This window comes from Mugil cephalus, chromosome 13 (assembly GCF_022458985.1).
Source record: "Mugil cephalus isolate CIBA_MC_2020 chromosome 13, CIBA_Mcephalus_1.1, whole genome shotgun sequence".
Taxonomy (NCBI): domain Eukaryota; kingdom Metazoa; phylum Chordata; class Actinopteri; order Mugiliformes; family Mugilidae; genus Mugil; species Mugil cephalus.
Window position 1 is genome coordinate 1,045,001 of NC_061782.1, and position 25,166 is coordinate 1,070,166.

Sequence of the window (25,166 nt, forward strand, 5' to 3'; positions counted from 1 at the left end):
TGTTTTGTTTCATGTTGTGTTCGTTTAAGCTCTTTCCAGGAAAATGATTTGTCTCCAGATTTTGTTTTGGTTTGAATCTGTAGCGTTAAAAAAGAATTAAGAGCTGGAAAATATCGATAAAAAAACGGTAAAAGGTGACAACTGCTAAAATAAACCAATAATCAAAACTGCAGAATAGTTTCCATCCAGTAATTTATCACTGTAATAATATGTCACATCGTCCATGAGCCCATTCATGATTAATACGACCTGGAAACAGTGTTTTAAAACCACAACAATGTGATGACAAACACAGAAATTCTGTCAAACTCTTGTTTAAACTGGACTTATCCTCAACATTGATCAGTCATTTATAAATGAACCATTAAAATGGTTTGAAAAGATGAATCAAACTTGTGATTAATGATTTTTTGTTTGTTTCCTGACTGAACAAAACGTTTGTAGACGAACGACTGAGCTCAAGGACGTTTTGGGAGAAAAACTGTAAAGACGTCGATGTCGTTATTTGACGTTATGTCTGACGTATGAATCAGACTCTGCAGAAGATCAAATGATGTAAAAGCTCTGAGATTTAATCAAAAGGACTCGGTTTAATTATAACGAGATCACACGAGGACGCACACGTCGATGTAGATGTTCTGAAACAGATAAAATGTTCAGCATTACGACCACTGGATCAAACCAAAGCGACTTATGTCTGCACATATAAGAACAGCCTGTACAGCCGAGTTCATCCGGCCGCTGGTCGTCACCATCTTTTTGTGCTATGACACAAGAAAATTACATTTTAATCCTGAAAGACAAAGTTATGGACGATTTAAATCAGAGAAACGGCACCGATGGAAACAATAAAGACCAAACTAAATAATCTAGCTTCCTTACAACAGATGTTCAATGCACATGTCTTTAAAAAGCACTGACCCCATCAAGGTTGGTCCATATCACTTGGCTTTTACATAACTCACATAAGTTTGTACGTTCTTCAGCGTTTTCTATATTTCTGCAGGAAAACAAAAAGACTCAAGACCAGAAAGAACCCAACGAGACTCAGGTCCTGGTTCAGTTCCTGGTTCAGGTCCTGGTTTAGTTTCTATGAATCAGGGATTTGTCTCATGTTTGTGTTGAAGTGTGTGATGACAACAGATGAAAGGAGCTTTGTGAGGAGCTCAGAAAAAGAGTTGTTGTTGCTCATCAGGCTGGAAAAGGTTCCACAACCATCTGTAAAGAGTCTGGAAGCCACAAATAATCCACAGAGAGTCAGACAGATTGAAGACGACTGTTCCCCTCCACAGGAGTGGTCCACCAACAAACATCACTCCATCATAGTGGGAGAGGAACCAGAGGAACCCAGGGGAACTTCTAAGCAGCTAAAGGCCTCTCTCACATTGGCTGATGTTCATGTTGATGAATCCACTCAACAACCAAAGACACTGCTCTCTGTCCACAAAGGAACATGTGGGACAATGTTTAGTGGACAGATGAGACCAGAGTAGAATAGTTTGGTTTAAATGTTTGGAGATGAACCAACACTGCATTCCAGCATCAGAACCTCATCCCTCCATGACACATGGGGGCGCTAATGTCCTGGTTTGGGCCTGTTCTGCTGCATCTGCTCATCATTGATGGACCAATGAACTGTGAATTCTACCAGTGAACTCTGAAAGAAAATGTCAGGACATGAGTCCATGAGCTGAATGTGAAGAGAAACTGGGTCATGGAGGAAGACAAGGAGCCCAAGAACACCAGTGGTTCTCCAGAAGAACCAGATGAATGTTTAGGAACAAGTCAAAGTCCTGACCTTCATCCAGTAGAAATGTTGGAGCATCAGCTGATGAGAGGAAACCACCAACATCTCACAACTCAGCTGGTTCTGATCTGATTAATGGATCAGGTTCCTCCAGCTGATCAGATGTTACCAGGAACATTTGAGCAGAAACTGGAGACCAGGCTTCACTGAGTTTAACACCTCACTGACATGAACAAGTGATTTATTTTCCTGAATAAATAAATGCACCAGTTTAATATTTGCATTTCATGTGTTTGACTGGCTTCTCTTTGTCGACTTTCACGACTTGTATTGAATCATGTTCATGCAGTAACGTGATCTACTGAGCTGAGCTGTTTCTATTGTGACGTGCAGGTAAAAACCAAACCAGCATCTGCTTCACCCGTTTTCCCCCAAAACCCCAAAGTGAGGCGAGTTCCACCGGCCCCGAGTTCCAGGAAGAGATTAACGGGTCAATGAATGTATCTCGTGGCAGATCGACCCTGCGCCGAGTGTCAGATTGAATTTCCGATACGTCAAAAGCCGGCGCTCTGAAGCCGCCTCAGTCGACGGCACAAACATGAAGCGCAGCGCTCGGTGCCGCGAGGCGTTTCTCACCAGACAACATCCAAAACACAACCCTGACATGGATGTCAACATATAATTAATGTCGACGCATCAATCAGAGAGTCTCAGCGCAGGAAGGAAGCAGCAGGAGATCTGCAAACAGGACTATCGAAGGTTATCAATTATGAAAATGTCATTTAGTAATTTAGGAAATCAGTTCCTGACGGTCGGCTTCAGCTGTGAGTCTTGTCAAGTGGACAGCAGAGACAGATCCTGCAGCGGTGAATAATGGAAGGACTGCTGGGACGAGGATGACAGCAGCCGCAGAGATGTTAGTCGGATACATGAGAACATGTTGTGATTCACTACAGGACGCTGTGTGTTCATATCAAACCCAGAGCCTGCGACTCAGCAACGAGTCACAAGATTAAGAGCCACCGGGGGAAACAAAAACGTGTGCGTTTCTCCTAATTTACCTAAAAACTGAGAGACGAACGATAAAATATAAAACATCAGCTCAATAATTCAGTGAGAGCGCGACGGCACAAGTCAAACTGTCAAACTGTGACTTCTTCAATGCGGTGAAACGGAAGAGGACCAGGAACACAATGATGCCAGAAACAAGAAAGAACAAATGAAAGAACAGAGAGTTGAGGATGAACATCCCAGCGTTCCCATAATCCTCGCTGATGCATTGAAATAATTTGAAATGTGACCTTGTGTGTTTGTGTTCATGCAGACAGAGAGCGGCGGATTAAAGCCGAGGGGATAAAACAAACACTGTCGGCTCCGGACTGAACCTGATGATGAACAGAAACGTCTTAAAACTGGCCCTGGGCTGTTCATCAGAATTAAAATGAATGGAGGCTCAGGTGACAGCTGCAGAAATCTGATTTTTGGAAAACACGCCAGCGTCACGTTGGCTGTGAAGATTTAATTACAGGCAACTGGCTGCAGATTCTGGGCTAAAAATTAACATTTTATTAATGGTTTATTAGTCTAACAACTGATTCATCACCATCTAAATGGATTAATTGTGCAATATCATGCGATTAAACGCGATTAAACGTTATAATCTACTGATCCTAATGTGGAATAAATGGTGAATGTTTTTTATTTCTGGTTTCATTTTAATTATGATTTATTTGTCCAACCACCGATCTATCTCTAAATAAATAGCATCAGTCCTGATTAATCGCAAAACAACTACAAAAAACGTCTGATTAATCGCAATTAAATATTTTAATATTAAAATATGAACATCTTATTAATTATTGATCACGATCCAAACAGCTGCTCAGGTGAAGCTACAACACTAAGGTTTTTATGAATGCAGGTGTTTTATTACCAGTTATTAAATGAAATGATTGAGATATTTAGGTTTTGATCATTTCTAGATGGGACGGAGACGCAGCTAATGAGTCGATGGAAGTTAAAAATATCCCAGACGACTGTGGCGCTAACGCGTTCCCGTCCGTCCGACCGGAGACGTCCTCAGCTAAAATCTGCACAAGATACTTCCATGATTACGATAAATGTTCCTGTGTAGGACAACATGTTTCTTCTTTTAAATCAGCCCCCCCCCGTCCGTCCGTCCGTCCGTCCTTCCACTCACATCCACAGCGCTGGAGTTCAGGCTTGTGGCTGGTGAGTCGGACAGAGCGGGAGGCTTTACGTAACCCAGTTGGCCCCCAGACCCGGCCGAGGTTAAGTGGGGACAACACACACACTAAAAGACACACAGCCCGACAATTACCCTGCAAAACGTGCATACACAAAAACGCTTGAACGAAGGCACACAGACCCCCCCCCCATCGCCGTGGAAACTAGGCTGGGACGTCCTGTTCACTTCTGCCCTCTCAGCCAATCACAGCTCAGCCCTGCAGTACAACGCTCTCCAGGCTGTCGCTCCGAGTAAACCCACAACAACTGAGCTGCTGACTGCAACACACTGTGTGTGTGTGTGTGTGTGTGTGTGTGTCTGTGTGTTGTGTGTGTGTGTGTGTGTGTGTGTGTGTGTGTGTGTGTGTGTGTGTGTGTGTGTGTGTGCACAAATGAACGTTTGTGTGTGAATATGTTTTAAACCTCGCCCACTTCAGATGTCGGGAACAGAACAGGGAGCAGCAGGATGTAATATTCATCAGGATGGAGGAGGTGGAGGAGAAGGAGGAGGAGGAGGACAAGGAGGAGGAGGAGGAGGTGGTGGAGGAGAAGGAGGAGGAGGTGGAGAAGGAGGAGAAGGAGGAGGAGGAGGAGGTGGAGAAGGAGGAGAAGGTGGAGAAGGAGGAGGAGGTGGAGAAGGAGGAGGAGGAGGAGGAGGAGGAGAAGGTGGAGAAGGAGGAGGTGGAGAAGGAGGAGAAGGTGGAGAAGGAGGAGGAGGAGGAGGAGGAGGAGAAACTTGAATGAAGTCGAGAAGAAAACGATTCAGAAGAAAATAAACGGAGAGATACTGACCAGAATATAGGGAGGAAGGAGGAAGGATTCATTCTTTCAAAAAAAAAAAAACATCAATTATATTTAAAAACTAAAGGCGTCTGGTTGATGTTGTTGTTGTGGTTGTAGTTGTGGTTGTGGATTGTGGATGTGATATGGTTGTGGATGATGTTGTGGTTGTGGTTGTGGATGTGGTTGTGGATGTGGTTGTTGTTGTTGTTGTTGTGATTGATGTTGTTGTTGTTGTTGTGGTTGTGGTTGTGGATGTGGTTGTGGTTGTGGTTGTTGTTGTGGTTGTGGATGTGGTTGTGGTTGTTGATGTTGTTGTTGTGGATGTGGTTGTGGATGTGGTTGTGGTTGTTGATGTTGTTGTGGTTGTTGTTGTGGTTGTGGTTGTTGTTGATGTTGTGGTTGTGGATGTGGTTGTTGTTGTTGTGGTTGTTGTGGTTGTTGTTGTTGTGGTTGTTGTTGTTGTTGTGGTTGTGTTGTGGTTGTTGTTGTTGATGTTGTGGTTGTTGTTGTGGATGTTGTTGTTGTGGCTGTTGATGTTGTGGTTGTTGTTGTTGTGGATGTTGTTGTTGTGATTGTTGTTGTTGTGGTTGTGTATGTTGTTGTTGTTGTTGTGGTTGATGTTGTGGTTGTTGTTGTTGATGTTGTGATTGTTGTTGTTGTGGATGTTGTTGTTGTTGTTGTGATTGTTGTTGTTGTGGTTGTGTATGTTGTTGTTGTTGTTGTGGTTGATGTTGATGTTGTGGTTGTTGTTGTGGTTGTGGTTGTTGTTGTGGATGTGGTTGTGTTGTGTGCGGTTCAGGGAGGATGTAACTGAGGCCTGTGATGCTTCAGACCAGAAATAATAACTGTATTTTAGTGTTTGTATCATTAGTTCCTGGTTCCGGTTGATCTGTTCCTACTGTCCTGGTTCTCTGGAGTCTCAGTGATAAATCTGCAGGAACCAGAAAACGTCTGCAGTTCTTTGAGGGAAAACACTCGACGTCAACAGAATTCGATGCGAAGAATCGTCTTCCAACAACAAATATCAGGTGTCCAGAAAGTGTCAGTGGAGGGACATTCAGCCCCCAGAGGCCAAGCAGGAAAAACACCCGCACACGCACAGAAGTGGAAATAAAACCGTCCCCGTACAGTTAGAACCAGACTAGAACCATCAGATCCAGGAGGAACACGTCAGAAAACCACAAACATGTGGAACCAAACATTTCTAGAACTTAGAATGTAAATCTAACCTGGACATTTCTAAAGCTGATCAACACATTTACTTATTTACAACTATTTCCACTAAAACTATTTAGGACCATGTCCACAACTATCAGGTGTCCAACCAGTAATAATGTCTAAATGTCTCTAAACTGTCTCCTGTCTCCATAGACTGAATATAGCCTCACTGTTGCTTAGCAACCACTGACACATCATGTCCTGATTGGTTGATGGATGCATGTTTCCACCAATAGGAAAGAGGCTGTCATGTTGTGTTTCTTTCTATCATGTGTAGCTGGCTAGCTCTCTCCTCCTGCTAGCTCTCTCCTCCTGCTAGCTCTCTCCTCCTGCTAGCTCCCTCCTCCTGCTAGCTCTCTCCTCCTGCTAGCTCTCTCCTCATGCTAGCTCTCTCCTCCTGCTAGCTCCCTCCTCCTGCTAGCTCTCTCCTCTGGCTAGCTCTCTCCTCTGGCTAGCTCCCTCCTCCTGCTAGCTCTCTCCTCTGGCTAGCTCTCTCCTCCTGCTAGCTCTCTCCTCCTGCTAGCTCTCTATTCCTGCTAGCTCTCTCCTCCTGCTAGCTCTGTCCTCCTGCTAGCTCTCTCCTCCTGCTAGCTCTGTCCTCCTGCTAGCTCTGTCCTCCTGCTAGCTCTCCCCTCCTGCTAGCTCTCTTCCTCTGCTAGCTCTCTCCTCCTGCTAGTCTCTCCCCTGCTAGCTCTCTCCAGCTCCTCCTAGCTCTCTCCTCTCTGCTAGCTCGTCCTCCTCCTGCTAGCTCTCTCCTCATGCTAGCTCTTGTCTCTCCTCTTGCTAGCTCGGCACTCCTTGCTAGCTCCTCCTCCTGCTACTCTCTCCTCCTGCTAGCTCTCTCCTCTTGCTAGCTCTCTCCTCCTGCTAGCTCTCTCCTCCTGCTAGCTCTCTCTCTGCTAGCTCCCTCCTCTGCTAGCTCTCTCCTCTGCTAGCTCTCTCCTCCTGCTAGTCCTCCTCTTGCTAGCTCTCTCCTCTGCTAGCTCTCTCCTCCTGCTAGCTCTCTCCTCTGCTAGTTCTCTCCTCCTGCTAGCTCCTCCTCTGCTAGCTCTCTCCTCTGCTAGCTCTCTCCTCTTGCTAGCTCTCTCCTCTTGCTAGCTTCTCCTCCTGCTAGTTCCCTCCTCTTGCTAGCTCTCTCCTCGTGCTAGCTCTCTCCTCTTGCTAGCTCTCTCCTCTTGCTAGCTCTCTCCTCCTGCTAGCTCTCTCCTCCTGCTAGCTCTCTCCTCTTGCTAGCTCTCTCCTCTTGCTAGCTCTCTCCTCTTGCTAGCTCTCTCCTCTTGCTAGCGTTTTCCTCCGTGAACCAAACATGACGACAATATTTAGGAGAAAGACTCAGTTATTTAGAACCGGTCTAGTTTTACTTGGTCTAGAAACACGAGTTAAAAACTGATCTAAAGGCTGAAGTTTAGAAACAGAGACTCAGTGAGAAACGTGTTGATGCTACGTCGTCTTAAAGTTTGATGTGGACCAGAGGATTAAGGACTAAATCAACTAGTACAGTTGTGTTTCCACACAGTCTGTCTGGTTTTCTCTGGTTATTGTGAAGCTTCACTAATATTTTAAATAATCACAGGAGTAAAGCTGCAACCATCATTCCGTTTCTATGCTCCTCATCATTCCAGCTTTAATCTGATCACTCTGGGGTTTTGTTTCATCCTCTGAAGAGTCCAAACCAGAGCTGGCTACAGTTTCTAAAGAGATTTTCTCCAAATTAATGTCATCATTGGTTTTAGTTTGTTCGTCTCCTCCATCTTCTCCCTCTAGTTCCTCATGTGTCTTTGCTTTTGTCCAGTTCTTAAAAATAAAGAAATGCAATCAGCTTGTTTTGGATCCTGCTGAACGATTTTGAATCAGAAAAATCCCTTTTTTTATGATTTAATCTGAATCTGGTAACATCTGGATTTCATTATGAGGCAAGTTTCAACCGACACAGAGAAAGAAATATCTGGATGGACCTGAACCAGTCAGAGACATTTAGTCATTTAACGCTCAGATCTGATAATCCCTGCAGATCAGGTCCCAACGGAGAAACTCCACAACTATTTGGTTTTACCCAAAACCCCAGAGACCAACCAGTGACCCCCAAATCTGTGGTGGTCCAGCAGGGGGCGCCACCTCAAACTGGTTAATTCACTGGAGAGAATCACTTCTGATGAACTTCTGGTTGGCTTCATAGATTTGAATCAGCTCATTCACTGATGTGACCACGTTATGTGTGTGTGTGTGTTTATATATATATATGTTCATTAAACACCTTAAACAGTTTCTTTTTGTGTCTTTTTTTGTCTCTCCCAGTGAACAGTGGCTGCAGGAGTGGACACATATTAGCAGCAGCATTGGCAGCTTGTCTTTGTCTTGGTTTGTCTTGGTTTGTCTCCAGCTGTTAGCCGCGTTAGCCCAAGTGCTAGCAGAATCCCCGACTAACGTATGCTTGGCTTGGTTCATGTGCTGTTTGAAGCTGGAAAGAAAACTGTGATGATACTTTATGTGTCTCCACTGGTCCCTCTTGGTGTCTTTGTCCTCAAATGTCCCATGGAGAGGACCAACGTGCTGTTTAGCGTCTTCCATCTTTATGGGTTGGTTCTGCTGCCTGTCACTACCGGATCAGCTGGTGCTAACGCTAACGCTACTCGGACAAACTGGGACACGTTCACAGTCGTTCTGGGTTCAGATTATTAATCATTAATCATTAATGAGATGATGGATTAATGAAACTTCTCTAAACTTCTAAACGTTGGACTCGTCCCAGTCACCATCTGTCTGATTTAACATGTGACGTTCTTTCTTCTTAAATGGAAACCAAATATTTCATGGTGCATGTACGTTCTGTCTGGGAATCAACAAGACCAATGATCCCACAGCTGTTTCTGAGAAGCTGTTTCAGTCAATGAGCTGATACCCCCCTCGCCCCCCCTGACTGAGGCTGACCTCTGACCTCTGACCACATGTACCTGTGCAGACACACAGCGTAAGCAGTAACTCAGGATGGGTCTGTTTCCAGCTGTGTTGACTCAGTGTAAGATGATGCTTCCTGTTCCAACCTGAGACCCAGATATGCTGATGGAGGAGGGGGTGGGGGGTGGGGTGGGGGGGTGTAACTTACCTTCGACTCAGATCTGCAACATGTTCCTGAAGCCAACTGCTACTGGCCGCTGGGGGGGGGGGGGGGGGGGGCAGAGAGAGAGGAAAAGATGAATGAATAACAACAACAATGAAAAGATCCATTAACACCTGGAACAACCTCCACATGTTTATTCATCTCAGTGCTTCACCCTTTATTTCTGATTCACTGAGGAGGGAGGGAGGGAAGAAAGGAGGGAGGGAGGGAGGAAGGGAGGAAGGAAGGAAGGAAGGAAGGAAGGAAGGAAGGAAGGAAGGAAGGAAACAAGGAAGGAAGGTGAGGGAGGGAGGAAGGTGATGACAGGAGTCTGGTCGTATGTGGAAGCAGCTGATGCTCAGTCTCACCTTTAATGGTTCAGAGTCAACAACACATCCTGTGTGTGTGTGTTTGTTTGTTTGTTGTGTTTGTGTGTGTGTTTGTTGTGTGTTTGTTGTGTGTGTGTTTGTTGTGTGTGTGTTTGTTTGTTTGTTGTGTTTGTGTTTGTTGTGTGTTTGTTGTGTGTGTGTTTGTTGTGTGTGTTGTGTGTGTGTGTGTGTGTTTGTGTGTGTGTGTGTTTGTTGTTGTGTGTGTTTGTTGTGTGTGTGTTTGTTTGTGTAGCAGGGTGAGTCAGAGTAAACAAACATTTTAATGGAGTGACTTAGCCCGTCCAGACACCGTCTGGACAGGCTTACGTAATGATGCACTTAGAGAGGGGGAGGAAGAGGGAGGGGGGTATTTTCATCTTCCTCGTTTCCAAAATGTCAGATGTTAAGTGATGTTGAGACTGTTGTGAACACACACTTCTCCTCCTCCTCCCTCAACACAACACCACCTCCCTTTATATCCTTCTCTGCATCCTTCCTTCCTTCCTTCCATCCTTCCTTCCTTCCTTCCTTCCTTCCTCAACACCACCTCCCTTTATATCCTTCTCTGTATCCTCCTCCATCCATCCTTCCTTCCTTCCTTCCTTCCTTCCTTCCTTCCTTCCTTCCTTCCTTCCTTCCTTCCTCCCTCCCTCCCTCCCTCATCTTCCTTCCTTCCTTCCTTCTGACCTGTTCCTGCTTGTTTTTATTCCATCTCTTCCTCAACATGGTCATGTTGTGTGTGTATGTTGTGTGTTGTGTGTATGTTGTTTGTGTGATGTTGTGTGTCACATGTTGTGTGTGACTTGTTGTCTTCGTGATTTTTTTGTGTGTTAGTTGTTGTGGTGTAGTTGATGTGTGTAGGTGTTCAGGTCTAGGGTGTAGTGCAGATGAGGGCCATGAGGTTAATGTGTCTGGAGGTCGAGCAGAGCCTGGAAGCCTTTAGATGAAGAAACATTCGGTTTCACGTCAGTTATTAGAGAACGTCTTTTTGAGGAGGATCCAGGAACTTTTCAAATGTATCAGAGGAGGAGGAGGAAGAGGAGGAGGAGGAGGAGGAGGAGCAGGAGGAGGAGGAAGGAGGAGGAGGAGGAGGAGGAGGAGGAAGGAGGAGGAGCAGGAGGAGGAAGAGGAGGAGGAGGAGGAGGAGGAGGAGAGGAGGAGGAGAAGAGGAGGAGGAAGAGGAGGAGGAGGAGGAGGAGGAGGAGGAGGAAGGACAGACAGATACTGGATTTAATCCAGATGGTAGATACTCAATATTAAAAGATTGTGATGGGATAAAAAAACAACAAAAAAACAAAGAAAAAGTTTATCATTACATCCCTAATCTTAAATATGTTTCTGTTTTTTTATATAATTTTCTGATTTCTGCCATTATGCCGAGGCCGCCCTCTGATCTCCCGCTGCCGTTTGTGATTTATCCACCAACAGAGCAGCCAGCGCTTCATTCCACGTCCATAATCCCCCAAAATATAACCACAAAGTCCCCGTTCCCCAGCGAGGACGAGGATTAACCCAACCTCCTCCAGGAGCACTAGCTTAGCATCAGCGCTCCGTTAAAGACGCATGGAGGCAGGAACCGGTGCATACCTTCAGAGACGTAGGAGAACGGTTTGTTCCTGACGGAGAGTAAAGTCAACAGGTTGAAGAACAGAGCCACAAACGTCCCGACCAACAGACGACCACTGAAAAGACACGAGTCTGTTAGAAAGTACAGTTAATACACAACCTGAACCAAAACTTATGTTTCTTTATTCAGGAAAATCAGTCAGTGTTCAGATCAGAGTCCAGGAGTTCAGGTCCTGGTTCAGTTCCTGGTTCAGTTTCTATAAATCAGGGATTTGTCTCATGTTAGTGTTGAAGTGTGTGATGACAACAGATGAAAGGAGCTTTGTGAGGAGCTCAGAAAAAGAGTTGTTGTTGCTCATCAGGCTGGAAAAGGTTCCACAACCATCTGTAAAGAGTCTGGAAGCCACAAATAATCCACAGAGAGTCAGACAGATTGAAGACGACTGTTCCCCTCCACAGGAGTGGTCCACCAACAAACATCACTCCATCATAGTGGGAGAGGAACCAGAGGAACCCAGGGGAACTTCTAAGCAGCTAAAGGCCTCTCTCACATTGGCTGATGTTCATGTTGATGAATCCACTCAACAACCAAAGACACTGCTCTCTGTCCACAAAGAACATGTGGGACAATGTTTAGTGGACAGATGAGACCAGAGTAGAATAGTTTGGTTTAAATGTTTGGAGATGAACCAACACTGCATTCCAGCATCAGAACCTCATCCCTCCATGACACATGGGGGCGCTAATGTCCTGGTTTGGGCCTGTTCTGCTGCATCTGCTCATCAGTGATGGACCAATGAACTGTGAATTCTACCAGTGAACTCTGAAAGAAAATGTCAGGACATGAGTCCATGAGCTGAATGTGAAGAGAAACTGGGTCATGGAGGAAGACAAGGAGCCCAAGAACACCAGTGGTTCTCCAGAAGAACCAGATGAATGTTTAGGAACAAGTCAAAGTCCTGACCTTCATCCAGTAGAAATGTTGGAGCATCAGCTGATGAGAGGAAACCACCAACATCTCACAACTCAGCTGGTTCTGATCTGATTAATGGATCAGGTTCCTCTGTATCTGTGTCTCTTCGGGGAAGCAGAATGAGCAGAATCTAACCGCTGTAAGAGACTTACGTGTCCACGGCGTCAGTAATACCAGCACACATACACTAATCACATGGGACAATCCATTTAACAGCATAGAAATGGGTCCAAACAATCAGCAGGAGGCCTCAATAACTGGATGACAACCACCTCCACCCTCCATCCCAACAGAGGAGATTAATCAGAGAGACACCGTCTCCCCACCCAGACGCAAGACACCTGTCCCTCCAGTCAGTGGACGTCTCTCATGTCGTCCAATCACGTCCGTCCAGAGAAAAGGAGAAGAAGAAGAAGAGGAGAGAAAGGAGGGAGGTAATCTCATCACAGGAGACAGGTTTAAGTCTCGCAGTGTTTTAGGTTATAAAAGCCGCCACTAATCTGTTTGATAATGGAGGGGAAGGGGGGGGGGGGGGTTAGGGTTAGGACAATGACAAGACTGAACATCTGACAAAGAGAAACCTCACTTTCCTTCCTTCCTTCCTTCCTTCCTTCCTCCCTTCCTTCCTTCCTTCCTTCCTTCCTTCCTTCCTTCCTTCCTTCCTTCCTTCCTTCCTTCCTTCCTTCCTTCCTTCCTGGAGGTAGGAAGTGTTTGAGTAGATGAACCAAAGCTGGAGTCCATGTGGACATTGGAGACATGGAGACATCTTGGTCGTCTTCTAAGAGTCTGGACATATAGGACGTGAAGGAGGAGGACACACCTCCTCCTCCACGTCCTCCTCCTCCTCCTCCTCCCTCTTCTTCTTCTTCTGTCCTATTTCCAGTAGATGTGAGGTCCTACTTCACGTCCAGATGTGAACTCTATGAATCTGATTCGGTCTCCATGGAAACGGTTCGTCTCATTGACCGGAGGCTGGAGACTGAAGGTTTTATACCTGAGCCTCTTGTGTTGTTGTTGTTGTACAGGTCTGGTGTGGGGTGTGTTGTCGTGAACAGCTGACGCAGTGTGTGTGTGTGTGTGTGTGTGTGTGTGTGTGTGTGTGTGTGTGTGTGTGTGTTGTACTCACGTGTGGACCTCTGGCTGCTCCATGAAACGCTCCACACTAACAAAACAGACACAAACACAAGTCAACACAAGTCAACAACAGGAAGAACAACAGTCTTCAGGGTCACATCCAACACACAAACCACAAAACACAACACAAAGAGAACAACAACACTTACATGTTAACGACACGTTACAAGTTACAGCAACACAGGAGCGACTGGTTATTATTATTATTACATGACGTTCTGCATTTTAACATCTACACATGGAGATCTTCATCTTCATCTTCTTCTTCATCTTCATCTTCATCAGTCATATTCTGGGTATCCTCCTCCTCTTCCACTCTTCATCTCCTCCTCCTCTTCTTCCTCCTCTTCCACTCTTCTTCATCTCCTCCTCCTCCACCTCCTCCTCCTTCACTCTTCAGCTTCATCTCCTCCTCCTCCTTCACTCTTCATCTCCTCCTCTTCCTCTTCCTCCTCCTTCACTCTTCATCTCCTCCTCCTCCTCTTCCACTCTTCATCTTCTCCTCCTCCTCTCTTCTTCATCTCCTCCTCCTCCACCTCCTCCTCCTTCACTCTTCACTCTCCTCTCTTCTCTCTCTCACTCCATCTTCATCTTCTCCTCCTCTTCATCTCTTCATCTTCATCTCTATCTGTATCCTCCTTCTCTTCCACTCTTCATCTCCTCCTCCTCTTCTTCCTCCTCTTCCACTCTTCAGCTTCATCTCCTCCTCTTCCTCTTCTTCCTCCTCCACTCTTCATCTTCATCTTCATCTTCTCCTCCTCCTCTGGCCACGTTCACAGTAAACACACACACATGTGATCATGCTGCAGGTGTGTGTTAGTGGTGTTGTTGTGTAGCGGTTGTGTAGCTGTTGTGTAGCGGTTGTGTAGCTGTTGTGTAGCGGTTGTGTAGCTGTTGTGTAGCTGTTGTGTAGCTCCCGCCCCCTCCCCTCCCTGAGAAGTGACCTGGAGACAACCCGACACCAGGAGCATGGAGGGAGGTGTGTGTTACAAAGACACACTCAGCCAGACAGCGTCGTTCCCACAGCCCTGAAACATTCAGCAGTTCACACCCCGACACAAAAACGCACAACCAGCCGGCCGACTCACATCTCTGTGAGGACCGCTGCCACGACACGACACGACTCGACACGACAAGTTCAGATCCTCAAAAAACACTAAATCACCCCACAAAAAAATACACAACACAAAACCAAACACAACCACGTCCCTGTAGCATGAAAACCTCCTCTTCTGTTTTAAAGGAGGATGAAAACAGTCAGAGAAGAAGAAGATGCAAAATAATAATAAATAATAATAAAATCATAAGAAGAAAGAGGCGGAGAGAGAGACTAGTAGAAGAACAAGAAGCTAAAAGAGTAGAAGAAAGATTTCTACAAACGCACTTTAAGATGATTTTACACAAAATGAAACTTAATTCTCTTATTTATACAAACATTAAACTATATAAATAAATGAAAAAACAATAAACAAACAAACAAAACAAACAGAAGAAGAAGAAGGAGGAGGAAGAAGAACAAGATAGAGGTGGAGGAGGAAGCTGGAAGATAAGAAGAGGAAGTAGAAGAAAACGAAGAAGAAGAAGAAGAAGAAGAAGAAGAAGAGGAAGCAGCTGAAAGAATAGAAGAACAAAAGGACGTAAGAAGAAGAAAAGGAAGAAGACGAAGAAGAAGAAGGAGATGAAGAAGAAGACGAAGTAGAAGAAGAAGAAGAAGGTGAAGAAGAAGACGAAGTAGAAGAAGAAGAAGAGGAGGAGGAGGAGAAGCTGAACGCAGTCGACTCTCGGAGAAAACAAGGAAAAACTTACGGAACCAGGATTAATGTCCGTGAGGTTCAGCTTGATGCTTTCACCTTAGTTCAGTATAGTTTTTTAAAATGATCAGAAAAGGACTGTATCTGATTTCAGCCTGATCTTTTGCAGCCATTTATTTTAGATTAACCATAAACTAAAACTACAAGCCTCTAGATTCAGAACGTCTTCCTGCTCTGTTTTAGTGTTTAACGTTAAAGCTGCGACAAACTGAAGACGAAGTGAAATCACGGACTAAACACGTCTGAGAGAATTTTAATCTGGAAAAAAAAAGACCAGAACCAGAAATGTTTCAAAAGCTGCATCGTAACAACGACGACAAACACTGAAGGTTTAACAGTTTCCTGGAGACTCGTCTTCCAGAGAGTTTATGGCAGAACATTTCTGAAGGTACCAACTCGTCTCTTCACATTAACTCTGACTGAAAGAAACATTTATTGGACTGAATCCAGTCGACTCTAGAGACGACTAATATGTGAAGGACGTTGGGACGTTTACGATGATCAGTCACTGATCAGTTAAATGTTGGAAAGTGTTTCTTTTTGTAGTCAGGGACATTTTGGATGCCCTAAAAACTAAAAGTCCTTTTGTTGTGTGCAGATTCGACTACAACTTCCTGAGATCCAATTATTACTTCTTTTTTTTTTGGCAAACTAGAAGCTGTGGCTGAAGAAGAACGAGCCCCCTGTGTGGAGCAAAGCAAAAAAAAAGAATAAAACAAAGAGAGAAGAATGAAACAACTGGGCACATTCTGGTGTCCTGTTTTGGCAATATAATTCTGACGGTGTCACGCTAAGACAATAATTGAAATTTTAATCGAGAGAGACGGACTGAGTGAGAGAGCTGGAGACGTGGGCTGTTAATAAGGAACTAGATACTGAAAAAATATTTCATATTCCATTATTCACATCAGTGGATTAGGTGTTTGGACGTTGGTATAAAGAGACGTACGCACCTTTCCTTCAGGATGAACAGAGCTCCCAGCTGGATGAGAACAGTGGAGGCGAAAACTGCCAAAACCTCCAGACGCTCGAACCTGAAGAGGAACAGAAAGAACAGCGACTTATTTAAACACGTCTGCAGGTTTAAGATCACCCACGGTGCACCAGGCAGACAATCAGGGTTATTCACAGGAAGAAGAACAACATCGTATTCACTCATGTTTATTTTAGAGGTGATTTTAACCCTCCATCGAAACACATGTCTGATAAACATGGCTTCAAAACAAGCACGGCCTCATTGTCTGAAGGTTCTCACTCATCCAGGTCACGGTTTGTATCCAAAAAGTGTGGAAAAAGCAGCTGGACTTGTTGAATTTTGAGATGACGTTTCATCCGAATAGTTACTTCATTTCTAAGGAACTGGACGGAAGTTTGAGGTTTAAATATGAAACTCTGTGGGAAAACCACCAGAAACATGTTTGGCAGAAGTAAAGACTGGACTGTATATTGTTGGCAGATTATATCTCAGTCCACCTCCTCTGTCCTTTGCTCCTCTTTCAAACCATCTGTCTTTTTGTGGCTACGATTTGGACTTTGTTGTCTTCAAACGAGTGTCCTTCGTCCTTTAGCTGTAAACAAGGTAGAGTTTCTTAGAGATTTTCTGTCCCTCATCCAAGTTCCTTCTTCAGATCTGGTAGAAGCGTCTTCCAGAGACTCTACAAGTCCAGTTGTTCTCGTTTCAGCTTTTCTGGAGTTGAGGCCACGTGTTAAGAAAATGGTCTCTGCTTTATTTTATTAGTCGTGTTTGTTTTCAGACAGATAACAAAATAGTTGGTTTAGTGCAGACAAACATGGAGGACAAGTGAATCTATCGAGTATTAGATAAGACTGATCTGATCTTGTCCAGACGAGTTGTCTTTCATTTAGAACAAATGTTCTTATTGGTGCATGAGGTAGAAATATCTTCTCCTACATAGATAAGCTATTAACACTCTGCTAGCAGTGCGGTTAGCATATCTGCAGCAGAAATAACATTGATCCCTCCAACGACCAGAGAAAGAACGAGGCTTGAAAAAGTCAAAAGTAAAAGCGTTGATGTTGTTGGTGTAAAAGTTGTTGGTGTAAAAGTCATTGGTGTAAAAGTTGTTGGTGTAAAAGTCGTTGGTGTAAAAGTCGTTGGTGTAAAAGTTGTTGGTGTAAAAGTCTTTGGTATAAAAGTCGTTGGTGTTAAAGTCGTTGATGTAAAAGTGGTTGGTGTAAAAGTCGTTAGTGTAAAAGCCTGTGCGAGTTATTTTGCTAAACGACGATCAAATTAATGAATATTATGAATGTTAACTCTTCAAAGAACGAGTAGACAACATACTTGCAGACAGTGGGTTGAAGGTATTTCTGAGCTCATACCCCCATAACCTCCTCACGAGAGGTCAATCCTGATGAGCAGCTTTGTCTTGGTGAGGGGTCCACTCAGCTCATGGGGGGTTAAACCTAATGCTGGAAGTCAGTTATCTGAAAGCCTGGTAATACTGCAGGACTAAGAGCCTGAATCTGAGCCAAGTGAAGTGAATTATGGATTAATGCTGGAGACACGAGAGGTAACATAAGGAAAACCTAAAGATAATTCAGCTTTATGAGGCTTTAGACGTCCTGCAACATGTGCAGCTTCCTCCCAAACGTTTGACGTGTCCACGTGATGCCACAATGAACAGACACCTTCAGGTTAATAGGTTGTCTATGTTTACTGCTGCATGGACAAGCTCAGAGATTATTCCTAATGCTTGGTCAGACAACTGTAAAACTGACGAGAGAAACACTAACTGAAAACTGGAGGAGACAATTAAAGAAGGTGACTGGAGAAGACTAACACGGAAGACGAATGAAAACCGCAACAGAAACAATACGACTTTAATGTACGACTGGAGATGATGACAAAGAATGAAGGAGACTGAAAAAGTGGGAAAATGGTGATTCTGGGTTAAGGCCAATTATCCGCTGATGCTTTAAGTCAAAGATTTCTATTAAATGTTCGATGAAGCTTCAACTCTGAGAACGTTAAGACTGAAAGCTCAATTTAAAAACTATGACGACACAGAAGAAGCTGGACAACAGCAAACAGCACTGATGCCTTCACGTTTACTCTGGAGGTTTGTTCCATAAAGAGTCTTGAAACTATTTGTATTGTTAATAATGGTATATAAATAAAACTGAGTGGTAAAAGGTAAATATCTATAAACCCCCGAAAATATCAGACATAGCTTTAGGATAAATAGTTTGGAAAGTGAAAGGTCTCATATCTATCTAGACGTCCACCCATCAAACATCCACTCAGACTCTTCCAGACAGATTTATTGAAAAGCATTAAGACAGAAAACGCTGAATCCCACATGAGTGAACGATGTTCTATTATGGTTTTATTCTGGAAGATTTGTCTATAAACCTTTTTGTTGGTGTATGAGTTGATGGAGGCGTAAGCTTTGTTCGTTTAGTGACTTGTCTATGTAGGATAAATAAACTCATCAATTCAATATATATATATATATTCTCTTTTCTATTGCGGTGAGATCTACTAGCCACTGCCTCTTTAGTGGCATAAACCAACCAGATAGACCAGCAGGTTAATTTAACAGTGTGTTTCAACCTTTTTTGAGCCACGGTATTTTTTTCATCAACCACAAATGCTTTAAAAATGACACTTTAGTCTCTATTAACATATAGTCAATCTCATCAAAGTGTCTTGAATAGGAATCAAACGCAAAAAAAGTATTTTATCGTCCTTTATATTTCTTCTTTCAAGTAAAAAGTGACACATGACATGTGAACACAATGTGGTCTTAAAAGTAAAGAGGCGTTAGAAAACTTTTGCCACTAATTCTGTCCAGAAGCATTTTGTTAGCAGGAACACAGAACTACAGAGCTCATTCTGACAGAAGCGATAATATCTGGGAAAGGTTTCACTGTTCCACACTGAGAAACGTGGAGAGTTGCATGAACAAAATGTCAGCGTATTTACAGTGAAAGTAAATCCAAGCTCATACTAGAGCTTCATCTGGGGCAGAACTTTGTCCTGGGCCCAGATCGGAGCAAAAAACTTCTCCATCAGTCGTCGCTAGCCACAAAGATGTGTCACCGCTACCTGTCGCGTTCATGCATCACTAATTCTCTTGTCTCCACGTACAGCGCAGGTCGCCACCTGCTGCCATCTAGTGATAAGGAAGAGTATTACATGATCACGCTGCCAGTCACTACTACGGCACAGACACCGGACTGTGGCGCATTATTCCAAAAAAATGTTTCTAGACCAATTAGGTGAAACTGAATAATTTCCCACGGCACAACTGACAATCTCTCATGGTCCCACTAGTGGTTGAAAACCCAACTGTTCAACCAACCAGTCGACAGGGACCTTCACAGAAATACATGCAATACTTTCCCCAACTCATGTTTTCAAATCAAACTGCAGCTTCCAGACTCAGGCTTCACATGGAATTAGTGGCTCAGACGAGTCGTGCTCCTGCAGCCTGTGAACGGGTCGGATAAACTGAGCAATCTGCTGCTGAGCCATTATTCTGTTGCTGCAACTCCACTGGGAAACACACCAACAGTAATTGAATATATCCCAAAGAAGAACGCACTAACACACACACAGATACACACACACACAGATACACAAGGCATTATGGGAGTCAAGTGAAGCTGAAAAGCAGATTTGTATTCTTCACACACCTCAAAGTCAAAGGTTAGCGGTTAGCTGCAAACCCACCTTTTCCCCCGTACACTCACGAATGGTTACAAGGCTATTTCTTTGAGGAAATACCCCCCCCCCCCCCACACACACACACACACAATCATCTTAACTAAGCGATCGAACTCTGAACTGAACTCCAACCTTGACCCTAAAAGACGAGTCTTAGCCCAGAAACTGTCCCGCTAAGACGTCCTGGGTTTCCCAACCGGACCTCACAAAGATAGCTGTACAAGGACACACACACACACACACACACACACACACACACACACACACACACACACACACACACACACACAGTGTGGGTGTAGTTTGGTGGAGGATTAAATCAGCGCATATAAACAAACATAGACGGACTCTACTCATACATATGTATTAATGTCAGCATGGAAAGAACTGAATGGTTCTTGTTATTGTCTCTGTAATTATTTATTTCCAACAGGCTGGACGTTGACTGTATTTAAAGATTGTCTTTCAGGTGTCTCCGTGTTGACTCCACCTAACTCCAAGCTAATAAAAAAAAAAAATAGTCAAAGAGGTGGAGTTGCTAAAAAAAATACGTGACGCGTTCTAACTAAAAATCCTACAACATGTTTTGGTGGAATCGAACTTTATTGAACATTTGACTTAGATGCTTGTGATGAAGGATTATTACTGAGTCGGTGTTTCAGCCTCTAGTGGACGTCAGAGGAACTACAGGTTTTAACTTCATATATTTTCACTCACTACTGGAACTGAATGTGCAACTTTAAGCTGAACCTGTTCAGTTCAGATTTCATTAAATTCAGGAAGAAGGTTTATCCTTCCCCTCTGCAAACATCACCTCAAACATGAATTTATTCCCGTATAAATAAAGCTCATTAACCCTCTGGAGTCCAGAGTATGAAACGTTTACATTGATCCTTCTTTGGTTTCATTATTTTCAGCTCAACCTCACATGTGTCATTTTAGAATTATTGTTTCATTGTGACAAACTGTGTGAACACGTTGGAGCTAAAAAACCAGACTAGAACCATCAGATCCCAGAAGGAACAAGTTAGAAAACCACAAACATGTTGAATTCTAGTACGTAGAATGTAAATCTGATCTGTTCAAAAGCTTATGCACCAATTTAGCAAATAACAAACGGTTCCACCAGCAGGAAAGGAGGTGTCACGTTTTCTGTCTTTTTGCTTGTGAGTATTTGAAGCTGGTGATCTCTGCTTAGCAGCATTTTGCCTTCCACTGTTTCTCCGTGCACCAATATGACAGAAATATTCAGGAAAAAGTGTGGCGTAAATTATTTATGATAAGTCTAGTTTTACACAAAAACGGGTCTGTAGGGTGAAGTTAGCGCTTTCAACAGAAGCTGAAACGGAGACTCGGTGACGCTGCGTCGTCTTTAACGGATCATGTGACCGAACAGAAACAGAAAAGGTGACGAAGCTCCAGGTGATGGTGTTCAACAATTCATATACGTTCTGTGAGAACTTTTTGTTTTCACGCTGCATTTCTTCCTCGTATCTAAACACTCAGATGTAGTTTTATTCAAACCGAAGCCAGTTGATGAAATAATCTCTCTCAGATACGTCAACTGCAGAGTACGATATGTAAAAGCAGAAGGTGGTGAACTCACCCGAAGGAGAAAACCTGACTGGGCTTCTTCATGGTCACCCAGGAGCTGATGAGACAGGTGATCAGGCTGCAGAGCAGGGGAAGGAAGGAATAAGTGATTGACGATGGGATGGAAGAGGACAGACAGGAGACGGGTGAATAAGACGAGTCAGTTAGAGACAAGTGGTAGACAAAGGAAGCAAAAGCAGCAGAGGTCGGCTGAAGTTCACCTCCTCTTAATTTATCTCTTATTGATGAGGGAAAACTCCCCATGAAAACAGAAAACAAAGGCACAGCTGAGCCGCCGGCCTCTCGTCCAACATCTGGTTGGGTTTATGGACACAGGATTACTCTCATTATTAATTCATCTGCATAACATTTTGTCCATTAACCGACTTTGACATCTTACAGAAGAAAGAAAAATACTAAATTATTGCATGTGATGAATAAACTATTTAATGACTAATATGAAACGGGAAACGTGAGAAGTCCGGACAGCAACGATCATTGGCGGTTTCAGTATTTTTGAGAAGGACACTCACCTGAACAGGTCGAAGATGGTGAGGTAGGTGTAGGCAGTTAGAGCTAAAAATGAAAAAAACAGAGAAACAAACATAATTAGTGATCAGTTTAAGCCGTAGTTATTTAAATCCTCGGCCGTCTCTTTGTAGCTGATGGGTTTTATCAGTGGTGGACGTCCCAAGCTCTGGTTGCCATGGTAACTCTCCTGTACATTCATAAGTTCTACTAGTGAATGGACGGAGCTCGTCCGTCTTCTGTCTGGACGGAAAAAGCCTCCAGCTACTGTCATGGTGGAGTCGGTGGTAGGAACCAAACCGGTGGAGGGCGTTTCCTTCAGGTAAACATTTGGGAAACTCTCTCAATTAAATCACTCGCTCCCATTGGTCCTCAGAGTTAATTCAACCACCACCTTTCACCACTACAACTCTGCATCGTGTTAAGATTTAAGTTAACCAGCAACACAACGTTCAGCGGGTTTTTTGAGCCCCAGACGGACACAAATCTTTTAATATTTAGTATCGATCTGATTTTAAATTAAACTCAAGTTCCTTCACTGGAAAATGTTAAAGGCTTTTAAACATCAACTGCCCGGCCGTCTCTGGAGACTTTTAATTGGAGCGGTTGAATCCAGTTGGTAGCGTTGTGTGATGATCTCCTGCTTCCACCAAACACCCACATTACACCAGTTATTAATGCAAACGGTCTGATCCAATCATTTTTGGTGCGACACCAATCAGGACTTCCCTATTTCAGACAAATCCAAACGAACACCACACATGTTTCACTTAGAGTCGATACAGAACAAATTAACGCCGACAGAAAACCATAGAAAAAGAAAACTGCTAACAGCTAATTTAGTTTTAATAGTGGCCAACAAACACATGGTTCAGCTAGAGGGTTCAGTTGAACTGGTTTTAGAGTCAAATCATCAGATCTAATCATTAGCATTGAGCTCAACAACTGTATTGACTAGACTTTTGGCTAACAAGCTTGTATGCTAGTTACTGAATATGTTGCTAAGTTAGTCAGAAAATGAACCTTGTTTCAGGGTTTCTGCAGGTTTGAACAAGTGAAATTTAAGACTTTTTCAGACTTTTTTGGGTTAAATTTAAGACCTAAATGAAGTATGAATAATAAGGAAAATCATAGACCCAGAGTTACTTTCAAATTAACAGAATTTATTGTGATTCAACTATCGACATCCCTGGAGTGTTCTCCACTAATGAGGAACAGAAACATAAGTGTGAGGTGGGAGGGGGTCATACTGCAAATCAGGTGGTAAGATTTGACTAAATGTAACTTAAGACCTACAATACAAAATATGCTCGTATTTATGACTTTTTAAGGCCTTAAATTGGGATTATTTACATTCTTCAACTTTATTAATTCAACCCGGGGCAGTTGGTTTGTAAACTATTAAACACAACTACATACAATAGGAACAGGTAAAATTAGAATAAATAAAAAAAAAAAAAGCAGGACGGAGCAAGTTAAACTCCAAGGAACAAAATGGAATTAATGGTCAATGAATAGAGTAAATGGATAAATAAGGGCAGTTAACCATTTGACCAACATTAAAAGACAGCGCTCAGGTTTAAAATAAAGAATAAAGACTTTAAGAGACAAATGGCAGATGGAATAAAAGACTTTAAAAGAGGGTTTGTCTTCCGGGCAGTGAACCGACAACCTGAGGGCAACAGAGGAAATTCACTGGGAAGCAAATCAAATTATAATTTAGCTTTTTAAGAGTCCGGAGAAACCGTGTTTTAACCAGTCAGGTTCATGTTTGTTTCTACTTCCTGCTTCACTTTCAACAATGGCGACTGACACGCGTGTTCAGCCAAATTCGGCCCGAATTTTGCCTAAATTTCAAAAGTTGTACTAATGTCTGTATTTCCACAGTTAACACCACAGAATCTTTATTGATCCGAAGCATCTAAAAACAGGAGCAGCTTGAAATACTAAAGAGGAAACACGCTGCTACCAAGAGGACCAACCACAGCTCCTGGTCTCTGTGGTAGTTACATGTCTGGGGAGGTGGACGTTAGGCTACGACTAAGCTAGGCTAGGCGCTACGTTGTCGTTGTAGCCCACTGCGTCAACTAAACAGAAGTATAAACAAGTCACCTCCAGTCAGGTTAGCTAACGAGTCAGCTAATGGATCGGTAGCCAACAAAGCTAAACAAACAAATCAATCAGCTAACCACCCGGCTAAACTGGCCCGTGTCTCCAGCTAACGGTCGTCTTCCAGCCTTTATGTCTGTCTTAATGCCTGGCAACCAGCTTTCAGTAATCAGGCTGTGCTTTGGGGGGGTGGGGGGGTGGGATGAGGAGAGCGGATTAGAGCGGCTTTGTGCTGAGAGGAACATTTTGTTTCCCCATCAGCGGCATCCATGTTGGCCAACCTGACGCCCTGTAATCCTGACAAGAGACTCGGAGAGACAGTCGGACAGAGAGGGAGAGATAGCCGGGAGGACCGGGACTGATTGACAGATCGACGGTCTGCTAGGAAGACAGACAGAGATAGAGAGAGGACAGATGGACGAGAGATCAAGGCCGATAGACGGGCAGAGAGAGAGGTGAGAAGGCGGAGAGACAGGATGATGGACGCGCAGACAGGAAGCCAGATAAGAGGAAAGTGAATGAGACGATCTCTGACGCTGGTGAAAGAGGCAGACGGTGTAGACGAATTAAAAACTAAACTAATAATAATAAAAATAATGATAATAATGAAAAACAAAGCAGAAACACATGGGTCGTTTTTCTTGGAGAGGTTTTTGCAAGCAAGAACGTTTTATCCGTCCGTTCTACATCTGAGAGGAAAAAAACCTTCATAACAGTAGCAGGGAAGCTAGGACGTTAGGGAAGAGCTACTATTAGCTGGGAGGCTAAGAAGCTAGGGGAGAACTAGTATTAGCTGGGAGGCTAGGAGGAACTACTATTAAATGAGAGGATTGAAAGAGCCACTATTAGCTAGGAGGCTAGGATGTTAGCAGAAACTACTGTTAGCTGGGAGGCTAAGAAGCTAGGGGAGAGCTACTATTAGCTGGAAGGCTAGGAGGAGCTACTATTAGCTTGTAAGCTGGGAAGCTAGGAGGAGCTGCCATTAGATGAGAGGCTTGAAACAGCCACTATTAGCTAGGAGGCTAGGATGTTAGCAGAAACTACTGTTAGCTGGGAGTCTAGGAAGCTAGGGAGCTAGGGGAGACCTAGTATTAGCTGGGAGGCTAGGAGGAGCTACTATTACCTTGTAAGCTGGGAAACTAGGAAGAATTACTATTAATTGGGAGGCTAGGAAGAGATACTATTAGCTAGGAGGCTAGGATGCTAGGAGGAACTGCTATTAGCTGGGAGTCTAGGAAGCTAGGGAAGAGCTACTATTAGCTTGAAGTCTAGGAGGAGCTACTATTAGCTTGTAAGCTTGGA

At 43.7% G+C, this 25,166-nt stretch overlaps 1 protein-coding gene across 1 annotated transcript in view; it reads right to left on the bottom strand.

The window, feature by feature from the left end:
- The window catches only part of slc30a6 (solute carrier family 30 member 6), a 59,748-nt gene that overhangs the window by 7,131 nt on the left and 27,451 nt on the right, over window positions 1-25,166 (bottom strand). Inside the window, 6 exon segments of the mRNA XM_047602468.1 lie at window positions 9,099-9,147; window positions 11,048-11,142; window positions 13,126-13,161; window positions 15,898-15,978; window positions 21,241-21,306; window positions 21,761-21,803. Of these exon segments, the coding sequence (XP_047458424.1) occupies window positions 9,099-9,147; window positions 11,048-11,142; window positions 13,126-13,161; window positions 15,898-15,978; window positions 21,241-21,306; window positions 21,761-21,803 (370 nt within the window).